The 18129-nt window shown below is 43.0% G+C and overlaps 1 protein-coding gene across 1 annotated transcript; it reads right to left on the reverse strand.

Annotated features, from left to right (window-relative positions):
• Positions 1-1805: 1805 nt before the first annotated feature.
• On the reverse strand, positions 1806-17139 carry LOC129343690 (uncharacterized). Its single transcript, XM_055000048.1, has 15 exons — positions 17093-17139; positions 16417-16512; positions 15888-15983; positions 15425-15520; positions 14749-14844; positions 14286-14381; positions 13610-13705; positions 13061-13156; positions 12385-12480; positions 10698-10793; positions 7519-7558; positions 6551-6703; positions 4648-4844; positions 2584-2626; positions 1806-2028 (listed from the first exon to the last, which is right to left on the reverse strand). Exons 4-15 carry the CDS (start codon positions 15478-15480, stop codon positions 1981-1983), a joined length of 1113 nt encoding a protein of 370 aa, XP_054856023.1. The 5' UTR covers positions 15481-15520; positions 15888-15983; positions 16417-16512; positions 17093-17139; the 3' UTR covers positions 1806-1980.
• Positions 17140-18129: the final 990 nt, after the last annotated feature.

The raw sequence follows: 18129 nt of genomic DNA on the forward strand, positions 1-18129 counted from the left end.
AGACGTGGTTACGGTTACTAAAGAAGCTGATAGAGTGAAAGATCTCTTACAGAGCACAGTCCCTACAGATGAATTTGAGAGCCAGATTGTTTTACCTGGATTCTTTCCTACAGGCGGAGGTTCCCACCATTCCCTTCTACATAAAGGACACTAGGAGCTTCATACAGACAATAGAAAATTTTCCAGTTGAGGAGGGTTTCACTTTATTGACTATGGACGTTAACTCCTTATATATGTCCATACCACATGACATGGCCAGGAGGGTGGTGTCTGATGTGCTGAATGCAAGACACATCTGTAGACCAAGCTCTGAATTTTTACTCCAACTTCTTGATTTGATACTGGAAAAAAATTATTTCATATTTTTGAACAGTTTCTTCTTTCAGGTGAGGGGCATCGCAATGGGGTGTGCGGCTGCCCCCAGCATTGCCAATATTTTTATGGCACAATGGGAGGCGAAATACATCATGAATCATACCAATCCCTACTTTGAGTACATAGTCATCTTTAAAAGGTACATTGATGATTTATTCTTTTTGATCCGTGATTATTCCATTGTGGAACATTTCTGCTCTTGGCTGAACACGCTAGATGAGAATATCAAATTCACTTGGAATAGTGATCAGCACAAAATCAATTACTTAGATGTGACTGTCTTCAGGGGGAGTGATGATAGATTGAAGATATGCCCTAAGATTACAGACAGGAATGCCTACTTAAACTTTGAGTCCCACCATCCCATCCATCTCAGACACAATATCCCATACGGACAGTTTCTGAGATTAAAATGGAATTCCACACGACAAGAGGACTATGATTATGGGTGTGCTGTTATGCAGAAGTCATTCATTAATAGAGGCTACCCTAACAAGACCATACAAAGGGCATTAACTAGAGCCTCACGGGTCTCTAGGAATAGCCTTTTTGAGAATAAAGCTAGAGCTAAAAAGGATAGACTACATTGGGCTCTAGATTATTCACCTCTATCTAAATTTGTACAAACCATAGTCCATAGCCATTGGAATTTAGTGTCTGACATCCATGGGTGTGCATCACCACCATGTATCAGCTACAGGAGAACAAGAAATATGAAGGATATTGTGTCCCATACAGATATAACCAGACCACTGGGTATGGATAGACCTACAGGCAACTTTAGGTGTGGCCATTGTGCCATGTGTCCATTAATGATAGAGGGTGACTCTTTGGACATACCTGTACCACAAAAGAAAATCACCATCCGACATTTCATCACATGCCAGACTTCCAGAGTGGTGTACCTGTTGATTTGCCCTTACCCTAAATTATATGTGGGCTATACAATCAGACCTCTGAGAGTCAGGATTCTGGAACGTATTTCCAGAGTTAAGAACAAAGTGGAGGAAGCCTCTCTAACTCATCATTTCCTTGAAACACAGCACACACCGACCGATATGAAGGTGTCAGTGTTATTTGTGGCATGGCCAACTTCTTCTCAGTGCACTAACAAGGAGTTACTGAGAAGAGAAGCCCAATGGATTTTTTCTCTGAATAGCCTTAAACCCCATGGGCTAAATAATGAGCTTTCACTTCAATGCTTTCTGGGTTAGACACTGGACCTTTGGAGTTGGGTGAAAGTTACTGTACCTTTAAATGAAATGGTTTTTGTATTTGAGCCAAGTCATGGTTACTGTATCTTTGAATGAGATTGCTTCATGCATGGGAGGAAGGTGTATGTTAGTATATAAACTGTTGTTAACCTTGGGAGGGACGCGTGAGCAAGGGTGCCTGCATCACTCTCTAGGTTTCAAGAAAGAATTGCACTGTTTCAAGGTGAGTAACTGTTTATTTGAATAAGTGGTTCGAGTATGCACCATTATATGAAGTGGTTTGAGTATGCCCATTATTGAAGATGATTATATCTTGCTTATATAATTGATACAGGGATCCTACATCCCCTGAGGAAGTTATCCAACGACATCTGCTGCCAGCCGGCCACAGCTAGGGCTGAGTCATGTTGTACCATCTACATTGCATCTTGGTAGACACCTGAAGGAAAAGGAAAGAAACAACATTTATCTTTTGAATAGACACACACTTACTGTCTTCCTCCATGAACCTGGAGTCTTTGCCCTGTTCCTGGAAAGCGAATGGAATAGGACTTTGCTATCTTAGTCTGTTTTGGACTGATATATAAGCTATGAACTCACTCACTCATTCTCTCCTGAGACACAAATGAAAATAAAGCAGCAGAGCAGAATGAATTCAAAGCAGCTTACGTTCCTTTGGAGACCAGCCCCACTCGGCTTGCACTCACTCACTCCCTCTCTCTCTCCCTCTCTCTCACGAGTCACAAATGAAAATAAAGCAGCAGAGCAGAATGAATTCAAAGCAGATTACGTTCCTTTGGAGACCAGCCCCACTCGGCTTGCACTCACTCACTCACTCCCTCTCTCTCTCACGAGTCACAAATGAAAATAAAGCAGCAGAGCAGAATGAATTCAAAGCAGCTTACATTCCTTTGGAGACCAGCCCCACTTGCATTGCTGTATTTCCCCTTCCCCCCTTCTCTGAAGAAGAGCAAAGCAATGGATATGTACTTACATGTGTCCCAGCCACAGGTGAAGAAATTAAAAGGTCATCAGGGCTGTAAAACAAAGGAAGAAACTGGGTAATTTGAATAGGGGTCAACCTGCCGAATGTCTCACTGCCAGTCCTAAAACTAGTCTAGCCTGCTTATGCAAAATAACTGCAGTAATAAAGCAAGTGGGCTCTTCAGTAGATCCACTAGCTAACTGGGTATACAGGTATCCAAAGGGCAATGAGCTAGTTGGCATTTGGCTTCTGGACTAGGCCAGGCTTGGTTTCCAAAGGTGCCAGCATGCCATCAAGGAAGATCAGGCTCCAGCGACAAAATCAAGGAAATGCTCTTCAGGAGAAGTCCATGAGCTCCCCAGAGTAACTTAGTCAGGGTGCAAGCATTGCAGATGGGCTAGGCACATTAGTTGCCATCTTGCATCTCTTGGACAGTTTGGTCTGCTGTTAGATACCCAGTATGGCCGCCAACTTGTGCTACTACAAAGGTGCTCCCTGATTGTAATTGCTTCAAGCTGAGCAAGATTTGTGTCCAGTTGCACCTTAAAGACCAACTAAATTGCCAGGAAATGAGCTTTTGATAATCAGAGCTCCTTGCCAGTTAATGTGGTAACCCCTTAGAAAAGCACTGCTTCTTTAGCAACAACCGTATCCATTTCACCATTTCACACAGTTTCACACCAGAACTGTACAGGACAAATTGCCACAAGCAAAGAAAATGTTTCCAAAGATTTTCCATGCTCAGATGTTAAGATCCAACACCTTTTGTAAGAGCTGGTGAGGTGCAATGGCTGGCTGGGGAAGGGGGGGGGGTGAGTTTGAATGAGGGAATAGACAAATGCCTTTTATTTTGGAGGTTTAGACTGCATCGAAATCTATTTTCCTAGTTTAAAAAGTTTCTCTTGGCTAAGAACAGGCAAGAGGAGGGAGGGCAAGTTGATTGCTCTCCAGCCACACCCTGTCAGTCCTTTTGAGATGCTGATACCTTGCCTGGGTGCAGACAATGCAGTGATGACAGGAGACTTTGGCACAAGGCAGGGCCTTAGATGGCAAGTCAATGCAGGGTAAGTGGTAGCCCTGGCCCTCTTGGCAAGCAATGTCTGCAAAGGCTCGGTGGTGGCAGGCTGAAATCTGCATTCACAATCTTTAGAGAAAGTAAATTGCTGGCAGGTCTTCCACCAGATTTGACAATCAAGTCCAGTGTTGCATTGGCTTGATTGGCAGTGTAATAAATCAATGGACCTCTGATGCCAACAAACTTAGCCTTTACATCCCCTTCTTCAGCAGCCTGAAAGAGTACAGGAGAATCAGTGAGGGAGGGGCTTCATGGAATAGAAGCAAAAGGCAATCTACCAACTCCAGATGTGCCTAGCCTGTGAGGCTTTTTATATGTCAGTTATGGTCCTTGGGCGAGTGGGGTGGAAGCACTCAAGAAAATAATCCTGACTTCCATTTACTTCCTAACAGTTGAATTTATGCTCTTTTAATAATAATAATAAAATAATGATAATGACCACAGCAACAATGATGATGATTATAACAACAACAACAACAACCATGTACTTACATACCGCTCTTCTGGACAGGTTAGTGCCACACTCAGAATGGTTAACCAAGTAAATTTATTATTAACCCCACAATACAGCTGGGGTGGCTGGGCCTGAGAGGAGTGAATTACTCAAGGCTACCTGCAGAGCTCATGGCAGTAGTTGGAATCAAACTAGCAGAGTGCTGATTTGCAGCCCAACCATTCAACCACTATGCTACAACAGCTTTTATAATAAGTATGCTTATATACTGCTCTTCTAGACAAATCAGTGCCAACTAAGAGTGGTGAACAATGTTAGCGTTAATATTATCTCCACAATAGAGGTGGAGAGCTGGGCTGAGAGGAGGGGCTCACCCAAGGCCACCAGCTGAGCTCATGGCAGGAGTGAGAGTCAGACCAGCAGAGTGCTTGCTCGGAGCTCAGCCACTTAACCACTATGTTACAGCAGCAGATTCCCTACCATGCCTCTATAAATGACATGTTGCAATTAAGAAGAAAGAAATCAGATTCCTGATTCAACATACTTGCAATCATTGCACAGAATGAAATTGGTGTGTGTCGTAGACCTGGAAGAGCAGGCGCTGTCTTCGTGGTCCTTCTGATGTCCGCCACTGGTCTTATCCTCAGCTGCCAGCCTCCTCCAATGAAAGGCAATGCAGAAATTGCTGACCTTGGGTATCCCTCTCTGTTCCTCTGCTGCCAATACACTGTTGTCCCAAACCTGCCAGAAGATGTGAAAGCGTGAGTACCTCCTCAGTGCCACCCCCTCACTTTCAAGGCAACCTGCCCTGAAGTCTGTCCCGTGTGATTTATTTAGTTGATATGCCACTTACCCCAAGGAAGTCAAATGTAGTTTCAGTAGACAAAATCCAAAACAGGTGAACACTAAGGTCTTATAACTACCATTGCCCAAAATACGTTCTACCCAGCACATTACTCACATGCCTTTCTGTTTGAATTCAAGCAGGCACAAAAAGATGCGGCAATTACAGCCACTCTTTCAGCAAACAGTGATAACTGCTGTGCCATATACAGGGTCACCTCAACACTGAAGTTCCAGATCAGTGCTACGAGGTCTGGCTTCCTTCAGAAGAAAGAACATGGTGGAGGTGGGGGACCTATGCTATCTTTGCAACATGTGCTTTTGCCTTTATTTAAGCAGCGCCTCTTCAAAGCAAGATGGCTCTTCAAGAAGCCACCCCTGCGTCAAACTGTGCTCCCCTCCTAACCTCCTCCCCCTTCCTATGTAAGCCTGTTTTTGCTTAATCTCTTCAAAACGTTTCTCTGGCTCCCTCCCACAGGTGCCGCCTTCCCCATCTTTCTCTCTTTCTTTTTCTTTCTTTTTCTTTCTTCATTTCTTCCTTTCTTCATTTCGTTCGTTCAGTCTTTTGTTCCTTTGTTTATAATCCATTCTCCCTGCACATGCTCAGAGTGGATCACAACCAAATTAAAATGCAATATAATATACAATATAACAATTAAATGGACAGTGCAAAATTAAAACAGATAAAACTGGTAACAAAACCCCCATAACACGCAGCGCCCCTGTGGCCCAACGTAATGCTGTGCATTACACCTTCAGGCGCTGCAGAGTGGCTCCTAGCAATCAGGGAACATCTCCAGTGTCTGGCTTTTATCAAGGAAACCTCAGCTGGTCTTTTTTTAAAAATAGAGTTTCATTAAAATTTTAAAATTCTAAAACCTACAAAAAGAAAAAAAGGAGATAAGAATATACTTATATAAATAGGAGTAGGTACCCATTTTCCATTTGAAAGATTCTAACATTAATACATATTATATACTAATTCTAAAATAATCATTAAGTACAATGCCAAGACCACGGCAATACAGCCCGGAAAACCCCCAACAACCATCGTTCTCCGGCCGTGAAAGCCTTCGACAATAAATCATTAAGTAGCTACTTTTCCTTTCCATTTATATATTTTTCCCTCTCCTTAATCTTCACAAGCACAGATTATTAGTTCATCTCTTTCTGTTTCTTGCAAAAAGTCTATAAGGGGCTTCCAGACAATCAAATATTTGACTACTTTCCCCTGAAGCTGATCACTTCTGATTGCAAGGAATCAGTGTATCCTTAACCTGAAGGGACGATCAGTAGCTCCTTGGGGCCATTTCTGATCAGGAAAATAGTGTGAAGAGTCAGGCTTAATCCCTCTTCCCTGGATGCCACCATCCTGATCAGACTAGGTCATCATGCACATCCCAGGAGGGCAGAAGAGCTCAAAGAAACCCTAGCATTTTGTCTGGCTGTGCCCAGATGAGGGCTAGCTGGTATCTCAATAGCCAGTCCCTTTGCATGAGAACTGGACCTGTACTTGTAAAATGTTTGGTGGCAGATGCTGCAGCGTTCCTCTTCCCACCCCACCCCTGGTAAACTTCAAGAATTTTGCTGCACTGCCTCCATACCATTGCAGAGCGGTTGCGAGGGGTGATTGCTGACAGGATGGCCGAGGGGATGCTGCCACTCACAGCCATGTCCACACCAGTGCCTTGTGGAGGCAGGAAGAGAGGTGGGCCACCAAGCAGTGTGCGGCTGCCGTTTGATCTTTGAACCATGATCTGAAAGGAGATGCAGGGGAAACTAAACACTTGTGAAACCACAAGGAGAAACCATAGGGGGTTTTTTTTGCATTTGTTCATTGTGACATAATCTAATTCTTGATTGGGGATCCAAGCTGATTAAGTGGACAATGAGGTGGAACAAAAAACAAAGTCCCCAGCTACTGTGTGGGAGGGCAGAAGAACCCTTTGGGGGATACTGGAGGAATGGCACCTGCAGAATAAAAAAGGGAATCGCCACATCAACAAGTCCAGGCCACAGGATCACAGCCCACAGACGGACCTCTGTGTTGGCCACTAGAGTAGAGCAGGAGTACTCCAAAACATGGTCACTGACCAAACATTCCAGGTGACTCAAGCAAGTGAGACAAGTTTCACCCTACAAGACCCACTTGAAATACAGCCGACAGACCCAAAATGGGTTGGTTTAGCTGCAGCTGGGGAGGTGGAAGTGGCTTCAAAGAGAACCTTGTCAAACGTCGTCTTCCTTCCTGGGAAGATTAGATAATGGAAAGGGTAGGCTGGCCTTGTAGTGGGAATTTGTAAATACAATATTAGAACGTACACGTTGAGTAGGTTTTTTTTACAAACTCCTCAATTTCTCTCTCACTTTTAGCCCACCCTTCCTCAAAGCAGCACGGACAGTTCTCCCTTCAGATAGGATTGTTTCTAGCTATCTAATCTAGGATGCTGAGAGATGCAGGACAACATGTCCTGCAACCATGGTGGTAAGATAAAAAAGGAGTACAATCTTTGCAAGGTGGGGAGAGGAAGCGCTTGCATTGAGTTTCCTGAGTGGCTCACAACATTCTTACCATGTTCATCCACACGACGTATATGAGCAGAGGGCTATTCCTGAAAGGAGAAAAGAGAACTTGGTTGTAGTAGTGGGCTTGCATTTTTGCAGGGCTGGGCAGCAGACGACACTTTCAGCTGTTGCCCATCTCAGCTCTTCAGGACTGTAGGAGCAACGCAGGAGTGGGAATGATGTTCCTGTCTCACCCCCTCCTAGTCTCCTCTGTGGCAAACAAGCTCTGCAGCCAGGCTTGGAAATGTTGTAATTTCCTCCTGAGCCTGTCTGTCAGATGCATCTGACGAAGAGAGCTGTGGTTCTCGAAAGCTGACGATGCATCTGACGAAGAGAGCTGTGGTTCTCAAAAGCTTATGCGACAATAAAGTTGGTTAGTCTTAAAGGTGCTACTGGACTCTTTACTATTTTGGTACTACGGACTAACATGGCTAACTCCTCTGGATCGATGACTATAGATGAAAGGTTCACTGTAGTTCCACTACACAACTTGCCCAGTCCAGCATGAATATTCAGAGAGTATCATAATTAAGAGCTTATCAAAGGAAAAATAACAATCGTGAAAGCTTACCAAGATGTCTAAATCAATGCCGCTTAATCTTCAATAAAATTATTACTACAAAAACATGTCTTTTGTATGGGTACAATGTCCAAAATAGACTTTTGTGAAAATACACTATTAGTCAACCTCCAAATCCGTACGCAACTCTATGGTTACAACTGCACCCCCTTTGTCCACTTCTTTGATAGTTATATTTGGATCCTTTGGAAAATTATCCAGGGCTCTCTGTTCCTCTTGGGATAAATTGTTCCATGTAGGTTGTGGTTGTCCCTCTAAGCTTTCCAGTGTTGTGAGCTAAAAATCTGCTTTGTGAGCTGAAACAACTTTCATTAAAGTTTTGAGTGCACCTCCTTTAAAAAAAAATTAAAATCAAATTGTTTTGATTACAATCAAATCAATTTAACAACAAAAGCCATTAGGTGAAAGGGCCACAAAAATCAGAGTATACTTCTGTATAAAAATGGATATGTCCATGCTGATTACAAAGGGGTAGTTGTATTAGTCTGTTGCTACAAAATAAAGCAGACACGCAATGGCACCTTAAAGACTAGCAAATTCATTTCAAGATGAGCTTTTGTGAGTCAATGCTTCAGCCTCTTTCTGCGCCAAGGCCAAGTTAAATGATGCGTTCACCATGGTGGTGGCTGAGACGCTACCTCCTCTCCTCAGCTCTCTGGGGCTGAGGGGATCCTAGTGATTTCAGGCTGCATGAGTCAGGCCAGACTCGATCACTCAGCTCTGCTCTGTTCCCCAGCTAGAGAGCCAGCAGTGGCTGGAGGCGCTCTCTGGCACCACCCTGGGGGCCAAACCAACCACAGCCAGGAAGGGAGGAGAGAAGTGGGATGAGGCTTCATCCATATAGGGCCCACCTGCAGATGCTGGCTGACTGGGAGGGCGGGGCCACCTGAGGGTTAGTATCTGTGAGCTACATCTGAGAAGCTGTGAGCGGAGGAGTCAGAATCTGTAAGCGATTGCTCACATGCTCACATTAGCGGGAACTCACTGGTTGTGATTCTAATTTTTTATTGTTTTTTAAAACCATCACTTCAAAAGTTGTTATATTGGGATGACTAATATTGGGTACAAAGGAAGATTTAGGGCGCAAGATCACTAGTTGTTTCCATACATCTTTTCTTCACGCAAAATCGCACAAAACTCACAGAGCGACATGTCTTCATGGCATGATTTCCCATCATGATTCCATTTCATGGTGTGATTTCTGATGTCATCACACCACGAAACAGAGTCATGATGGGAAATTGCACCATGAAGACACCATCGTTCCATGAGTTTTGTGGAATTTTGTGTGGGGGGAAAGAGGTGTGGAAATGGCCACTACTCGAAGGATCTCTATTACTCAAGAAGACTTTAAGTTTGAGTTGTTTGATTAATTTAAATAGACCTAACCTTGTTTGAAAACTATTGTAATGGGGGATGGGAACATAACCCAAACCCCGATTGAGCACTTTCAGCTGTATGTCAGATATCTTAACCAGGAAGTAAGGAGCCTAAGCTCAAGGAGGCAGAAAATGGGGTTATAATCAAAAAGCCTATGCCGTGTATATGACTTATAATATTAGTCATGCATCAAAATCAACATATACCAAGTATTATTATGGTTTACATGTAAATACAGTTACAAAGTCCAGTCCCAAGACTTATTTATGTATATTTGTTCTTTCTTATTTTGTAGGTAGCCTTTGCAGAACAAACAGAGTTCTTTGGCAAGAACTCTGAAGCGGCCTTTTCCTTTCCTCTGAAAGGGTGAGATGGAGGTGGCATTTTAAAGAAGTTGACAATAGACTACGAGGCTTGCCGGACCAGTCTCTTTCAGCTTGTTCTGAGAAAAGTCTTCCTCTGGCCAATACCTAATTCCTTCCAGTAAACTTTTTTTGGATTCAGTCTTCTAGCAATTATTATGCTGGAGACACAAAGGACAAATATACAAGTCTTGGGACTGGACGTTGTAACTGTATTTACATGTAAACCATGATACTTCGTAGAGACACGTTTTGGGTAATCTTTCGTAGAGACACGGGTGGCGTGACTTCTACAACCTTCAAACTTCAGAATTGGGGGTAGGAGGAGAATGACAGCAATAAGCTATTTACTGCTCTAAAAGTGACTTTTTTCTTCACACAGAGAAAACTTAACACCTCAAGAAGGTACCAAAAGGAATTGTGGACTTGTCAAGTGAAAGAATGGCTTTCGTATTATTTGACTAAAGAAAAAGGCATGAAAGAGGCCAACTGCAGATAAACCAGGACATCCACTCCTCTCTGCAATTCAGGCCTCTGATTTCCACAAAATCATAGAAAATCAGAACTGACGACACACTTTTTGAGAGGAATAAAATCATAAATGCTGAGCAAAGCATGAATGAAAAGTAGTTGTTCTCTCTCAAAAAGAAGCACTTTGTGCTCTGTGCAATTGAGCAATGGGGCCTCTTGCTGCAAAAGGATATAAGGATATGAGGATAAGCAGGAAGGAAAAGGTGTTGCCCCTTCAGCAGAGGCTTCATGTGCAGAAATGTTGACGGTTTTCATGTCATGGCAATAATCTATATCTGGTAAGTTATATTCCATTGAGCCTCTATACACAAGAGGCTTTCCAGGAAAGCTTACCTTTGCCCTTCAGTTTTATCCCGAAAGCGGGATAGGAAGACGCCTTGGGTAATCTTCCCTAGAGACTTGTGTGGCGTGACTTCCACAGTCTTCAAACTGCAGAATTGGGGGTGAGAGGAGAATGACAGTAATAAGCTATTTCCTGCTCTAAAAGTGACTTTTTTCTTCGCACAGAGAAAACTCAACACCTCAAGAAGATACTAAAAGGGCTTTGTGGACATTCCAATTGAAAGAATGGCTTTGGCAGTGTTCGACTAATGAAAAAGTTATGAAACAAGCCAACTGCAACTGGGACATGAAATCCTCTCTGCAGTCCAGACCTCTGATTTCCACAAAATCATAGAAAACCAGAACTGGTGACACTCTTTCTTAGAGAGATAAAATCATAATTGCTGAGCAATGTGTGAATGAAGAGTAACTATTAACTCTCAAAAACAAGCACATTAAGCTCTGCGCAATTGAATAATGGGGCCACAGTCTGACAGTTGCGACATGATATGAGGATGACCAGGAATGAAAGAGTGTCACCAGTTCTGGTTTTCTATGATTTTGTGGAAATCAGAGGTCTGATCTTTCGTAGAGACACGGGTGGCGTGACTTCTACAACCTTCAAACTTCAGAATTGGGGGTAGGAGGAGAATGACAGCAATAAGCTATTTACTGCTCTAAAAGTGACTTTTTTCTTCACACAGAGAAAACTTAACACCTCAAGAAGGTACCAAAAGGAATTGTGGACTTGTCAAGTGAAAGAATGGCTTTCGTATTATTTGACTAAAGAAAAAGGCATGAAAATGGAGTCAGTACAGTTTAGATATACACTGGACCTGACATTCTGCCCCCCTTAAAATAGATCCCCCCCTGGCTTATATGGGTAGCGAGTATGAAAAGCTTTGGTTAGTCTAGGAGCATGAACATGTGCAGAGTTCACCCATTCATCGTAACCAGAATCAAAGTCCTTCCATCTAATGAGGTAAAAAAGCTGATTTCGTTTGAGTTTAGAGTCCAGGATTTGCTGTACCTCATAGTGTATTTGGTCGTCAATCAAAGTTGGAATGGGTGGAGCTTTGACGTGCCATTTGTTGTCGGTGGGAGCTTTCTTTAGAAGACTGACATGGAACGTGTCAAGCACATGGCGCAGGTTCTTGGGCAAAGTTACAGCAACAGTCACTTTATTTATTATCTTGCGCACAGGAAAAGGTCCTAGGAATTTCAGAGCGAGTTTGCGGCTGGTCTGAGCAAGTTTTAGATTTTTTGTGGAAATATACACATGATCTCCGGGTTGTAATTCCCATTCGGCCGCACGATGGCGGTCTGCGTATTTTTTGTAATCCAGTTTGGCTTTGTCAAGGTGTTTCTTAATAAGAGTCCATTGCTGCGCCGCCTCCCCCCACCACGAAGATACATCTGGCAATTTAGAGGAATGGAGAGGGGGGGCATCCAACGGGAAGGGATTGAAGTGAGTCCCGTAGACAATTTTGAAGGGGGCCTCCCCCGTTGAAGCGTGTACACTGTTGTTATATGAATGAAAAGGAGTTGCCCCTTCAACAGAGGCTTCATGCGCAGAAATGGTGACGCTTTTCATGTCATGGCGGTAAACATTACTGGGTAAGTAAGAATCCATTGAGAAGGTGAACACATGCATTTCTAGGTCACAAAGAGAGACATTTGGCTTTCCAGGAAAGCTTACCTTTGCCCTTCAGTTTTTTCCCGAAAGCGGGATAGGAAGACGCCTTGGGTAATCTTCCCTAGAGACTTGTGTGGCGTGACTTCCACAGTCTTCAAACTGCAGAATTGGGGGTGAGAGGAGAATGACAGTAATAAGCTATTTCCTGCTCTAAAAGTGACTTTTTTCTTCACACAGAGAAAACTCAACACCTCAAGAAGATACCAAAAGGGCTTTGTGGACATTTCAATTGAAAGAATGGCTTTGGCAGTGTTCGACTAATGAAAAAGTTATGAAACAAGCCAACTGCACCAGAACTGGGACATGAAATCCTCTCTGCAGTCCAGACCTCTGATTTCCACAAAATCATAGAAAACCAGAACTCGTGACACTCTTTCTTAGAGAGATTAAATCATAATTGCTGAGCAATGTGTGAATGAAGAGTAATTATTCTCTCTCAAAAACAAGCACATTAAGCTCTGCGCAATTGAATAATGGGGCCTCTCATTGCGACATGATATGAGGATGACCAGGAATGAAAAGGAGTTGCCCCTTCAACAGAGGCTTCATGCGCAGAAATGGTGACGCTTTTCATGTCATGGCAGTAAACGTTACTGGGTAAGTAAGAATCCATTGAGAAGGTAAACACATGCATTTCTAGGTCACAAAGAGAGACATTTGGCTTTCCAGGAAAGCTTACCTTTGCCCTTCAGTTTTATCCCGAAAGCGGGATAGGAAGACGCCTTGGGTAATCTTCCACAGAGACATGCGTGGCGTGACTTCCACAATCTTCAAACTGCAGAATTGGGGGTGAGAGGAGAATGACGGTAATAAGCTATTTTCTGCTCTAAAAGTGACTTTTTTCTTCACACAGAGAAAACTCAACACCTCAAGAAGATACCAAAAGGGCTTTGTGGACACAGTTTTTTAGAGGGATAAAATCATAAATGCTGAGCAAAGTGTGAATGAAAAGTAGCTATGCACTCTCAAAAACAAGCATTTTAAGCTCTAAACAATTGAATAATGGGGCCTCTTGTTGCAACAGAATATGAGGTTCTGCGACAGGATATGAGGATAAGCAGGAAGCAAAACCTGTTGCCCCTTCAACAGAGGCTTCATGTGTAGAAATGGTGACGCTTTTCATGTCATAGCGATAAATGTTATTGGGTAAGTTACATTCCCTTGAGCCTCTGTACGCATGCATTTCTAGGTCACAAAGAGAGACATGTGGCTTTCCAGGAAAGCTTACCTCTGCCCTTGGATATTATTCCGAAAGCGGGATTGCAAGGCGCCTTGGGTTATCTTTCGTACAGATATGGGTGGCGTGACTGCCTCAATATTCAAACTGCAGAATTGGGGGTGAGAGGAGAATGAGAGTAATAAGCTATTTCCTGCTCTAAAAGTGACTTTTTTCTTCACACAGAGAAAACTCAACACCTCAAGAAGATTCAAAAAGGGCTTTGTGGACATTCCAAGTGAAAGAATGGCTTTGGCAGTGTTCGACTAAAGAAAAACTCATGAAACAAGCAAACTGCACATGAATCAGGACACCTACACCTCTGTGCAGTCAAGACCTCTGATTTCCACAAAATCATAGAAAACCAGAACTGCTGAAAAAGTTTTTTAGAGGGATAAAATCATAAATGCTGAGCAAAGTGTGAATGAAGAGTAACTATTCTCTCTCAAAAACAAGCACTTTAAGCTCTAAGCAATTGAATACTGGGGCCTCTCGTTGCTACATGATATGAGGATGACCAGGAATGAAAAGGAGTTGCCCCTTCAACAGAGGCTTCATGTGCAGAAATGGTGACGCTTTTCATGTCATGGCGGTAAACGCTACTGGGTAAGTAAGATTCCATGGAGCCGGTGAACACATGCACTTCTCGGTCATAAAGAGAGACATGTGACTTTCCAGGAAAGCTTACCTTTGCCCTCGGATATTATTCTGAAAGCGGGATTCCAAGGTGCCTCGGGTTATCATTTGTACAGATATGGGTAGCGGGACTGCCTCAATCTTCAAACTGCAGAATTGGGGGTGAGAGGAGAATGAGAGTAATAAGCTATTTCCTGCTCTAAAAGTGACTTTTCTTAGAGAGGTAAAATCATAATTGCTGAGCAATGTGTGAATGAAGAGTAACTATTCTCTCTCAAAAACAAGCATTTAAGCTCTGCGCAATTGAATTATGGGGCCAACTGTTGCGACATGATATGAGGATGACCAGGAAAGAAAAGGAGTTGCCCCTTCAACAGAGGCTTCATGCGCAGAAATCGTGACGCTTTTCATGTCATGGCGGTAAACGTTACTGGGTAAGTAAGATTCCATGGAGCCGGTGAACACATGCACTTCTCAGTCACAAAGAGAGACATGTGGCTTTCCAGAAAGCTTACCTTTGCCCTTCAACTTTATCCCGAAAGCGGGATTGAAAGACGCCGTGGTTTATCTTCCATAGAGACTTGCATGGCGTGACTTCCACTATCTTCAAACTGCAGAATTGGGGGTGAGAGGAGAATGACAGTAATAAGCTATTTCCTGCTCTAAAAGTAACTTTTTTCTTCACACAGAGAACACTCAACACCTCAAGAAGATTCAAAAAGGGCTTTGTGGACATTCCAAGTGAAAGAATGGCTTTGGCAGTGTTCGACTAAAGAAAAACTCATGAAACAAGCAAACTGCACATGAATCAGGACACCTACACCTCTGTGCAGTCAAGACCTCTGATTTCCACAAAATCATAGAAAACCAGAACTGCTGAAAAAGTTTTTTAGAGGGATAAAATCATAAATGCTGAGCAAAGTGTGAATGAAGAGTAACTATTCTCTCTCAAAAACAAGCACTTTAAGCTCTAAGCAATTGAATACTGGGGCCTCTCGTTGCTACATGATATGAGGATGACCAGGAATGAAAAGGAGTTGCCCCTTCAACAGAGGCTTCATGTGCAGAAATGGTGACGCTTTTCATGTCATGGCGGTAAACGCTACTGGGTAAGTAAGATTCCATGGAGCCGGTGAACACATGCACTTCTCGGTCATAAAGAGAGACATGTGACTTTCCAGGAAAGCTTACCTTTGCCCTCGGATATTATTCTGAAAGCGGGATTCCAAGGTGCCTCGGGTTATCATTTGTACAGATATGGGTAGCGGGACTGCCTCAATCTTCAAACTGCAGAATTGGGGGTGAGAGGAGAATGAGAGTAATAAGCTATTTCCTGCTCTAAAAGTGACTTTTCTTAGAGAGGTAAAATCATAATTGCTGAGCAATGTGTGAATGAAGAGTAACTATTCTCTCTCAAAAACAAGCATTTAAGCTCTGCGCAATTGAATTATGGGGCCAACTGTTGCGACATGATATGAGGATGACCAGGAAAGAAAAGGAGTTGCCCCTTCAACAGAGGCTTCATGCGCAGAAATCGTGACGCTTTTCATGTCATGGCGGTAAACGTTACTGGGTAAGTAAGATTCCATGGAGCCGGTGAACACATGCACTTCTCAGTCACAAAGAGAGACATGTGGCTTTCCAGAAAGCTTACCTTTGCCCTTCAACTTTATCCCGAAAGCGGGATTGAAAGACGCCGTGGTTTATCTTCCATAGAGACTTGCATGGCGTGACTTCCACTATCTTCAAACTGCAGAATTGGGGGTGAGAGGAGAATGACAGTAATAAGCTATTTCCTGCTCTAAAAGTAACTTTTTTCTTCACACAGAGAACACTCAACACCTCAAGAAGATACCAAAAGGGCTTTGTGGACACAGTTTTTTAGAGGGATAAAATCAGAAATGCTGAGCAAAGTGTGGATGAAGAGTAACTATTCTCTCTCAAAAACAAGCACATTAAGCTCTAAGTAATTGAATAATGGGGCCTCTCGTTGCGACATGATATGAGGATGACCAGGAATGAAAAGGAGTTGCCCCTTCAACAGAGGCTTCATGCGCAGAAATGGTGATGCTTTTCATGTCATGGCGGTAAACGTTACTGGGTAAGTAAGAATCCATTGAGAAGGTGCACACATGCATTTCTAGGTCACAAAGAGAGACATTTGGCTTTCCAGGAAAGCTTACCTTTGCCCTTCCGTTTTATCCCGAAAGCGGGATAGGAAGACGCCTTGGGTAATCTTCCATAGAGACTTGCATGGCGTGACTTCCACAATCTTCAACCTGCAGAATTGGGGGTGAGAGGAGAATGAGAGTAATAAGCTATTTCCTGCTCTAAAAGTGACTTTTTTCTTCACACAGAGAAAACACAACACCTCAAGAAGATTCCAAAAGGGCTTTGTGGACATTCCAAGTGAAAGAATGGCTTTGGCAGTGTTCGACTAAAGAAAAAGTCATGAAACAAGCAAACTGCACATGAATCAGGACACCTACACCTCTGTGCAGTCAAGACCTCTGATTTCCACAAAGTCATAGAAAACCAGAACTGCTGAAAAAGTTTTTTAGAGGGATAAAATCATAAATGCTGAGGAAAGTGTGAATGAAGAGTAACTATTCTCTCTCAAAAACAAGCACTTTAAGCTCTAAGCAATTGAATACTGGGGCCTCTCGTTGCTACATGATATGAGGATGACCAGGAATGAAAAGGAGTTGCCCCTTCAACAGAGGCTTCATGCGCAGAAATGGTGACGCTTTTCATGTCATGGTGGTAAACGCTACTGGGTAAGTAAGATTCCATAGAGCCGGTGAACACATGCACTTCTCGGTCACAAAGAGAGATATGTGGCTTTCCAGGAAAGCTTACCTTTGCCCTTGGATATTATTCCCAAAGCGGGATTGCAAGATGCCTCGGGTTATCTTTTGTACAGATATGGGTAGCGTGACTGCCTCAATCTTCAAACTGCAGAATTGGGGGTGAGAGGAGAATGAGAGTAATATACTATTTCCTGCTCTAAAAGTGAGTTTTTTCTTCACACAGAGAACACTCAACACCTCAAGAAGATACCAAAAGGGCTTTGTGGACACAGTTTTTTAGAGGGATAAAATCATAAATGCTGAGCAAAATGTGGATGAAGAGTAACTATTCTCTCTCAAAAACAAGCACATTAAGCTCTAAGTAATTGAATAATGGGGCCTCTCGTTGCGACATGATATGAGGATGACCAGGAATGAAAAGGTGTTGCCCCTTCAACAGAGGCTTCATGTGCAGAAATGGTGACGCTTTTCATGTCATAGCGATAAACGTTATTGGGTAAGTTACATTCCCTTGAGCCTCTGTACGCATGCATTTCTAGGACACAAAGAGAGACATGTGGCTTTCCAGGAAAGCTTACCTTTGCCCTTGGATATTATTCCCAAAGCGGGATTGCAAGATGCCTCGGGTTATCTTTTGTACAGATATGGGTAGCGTGACTGCCTCAATCTTCAAACTGCAGAATTGGGGGTGAGAGGAGAATGAGAGTAATAAGCTATTTCCTGCTCTTAAAGTGAGTTTTTTCTTCACACAGAGAACACTCAACACCTCAAGAAGATACCAAAAGGGCTTTGTGGACACAGTTTTTCAGAGGGATAAAATCATAAATGCTGAGCAAAGTGTGGATGAAGAGTAACTATTCTCTCTCAAAAACAAGCACATTAAGCTCTAAGTAATTGAATAATGGGGCCTCTCGTTGCGACATGATATGAGGATGACCAGGAATGAAAAGGAGTTGCCCCTGCAACAGAGGCTTCATGCGCAGAAATGGTGACGCTTTTCATGTCATGGCGGTAAACGTTACTGGGTAAGTAAGAATCCATTGAGAAGGTGAACACATGCATTTCTAGGTCACAAAGAGAGACATT

The sequence above is a fragment of the Eublepharis macularius genome, chromosome 15, assembly GCF_028583425.1.
Source record: "Eublepharis macularius isolate TG4126 chromosome 15, MPM_Emac_v1.0, whole genome shotgun sequence".
NCBI classification, from domain to species: Eukaryota; Metazoa; Chordata; class Lepidosauria; order Squamata; family Eublepharidae; genus Eublepharis; species Eublepharis macularius.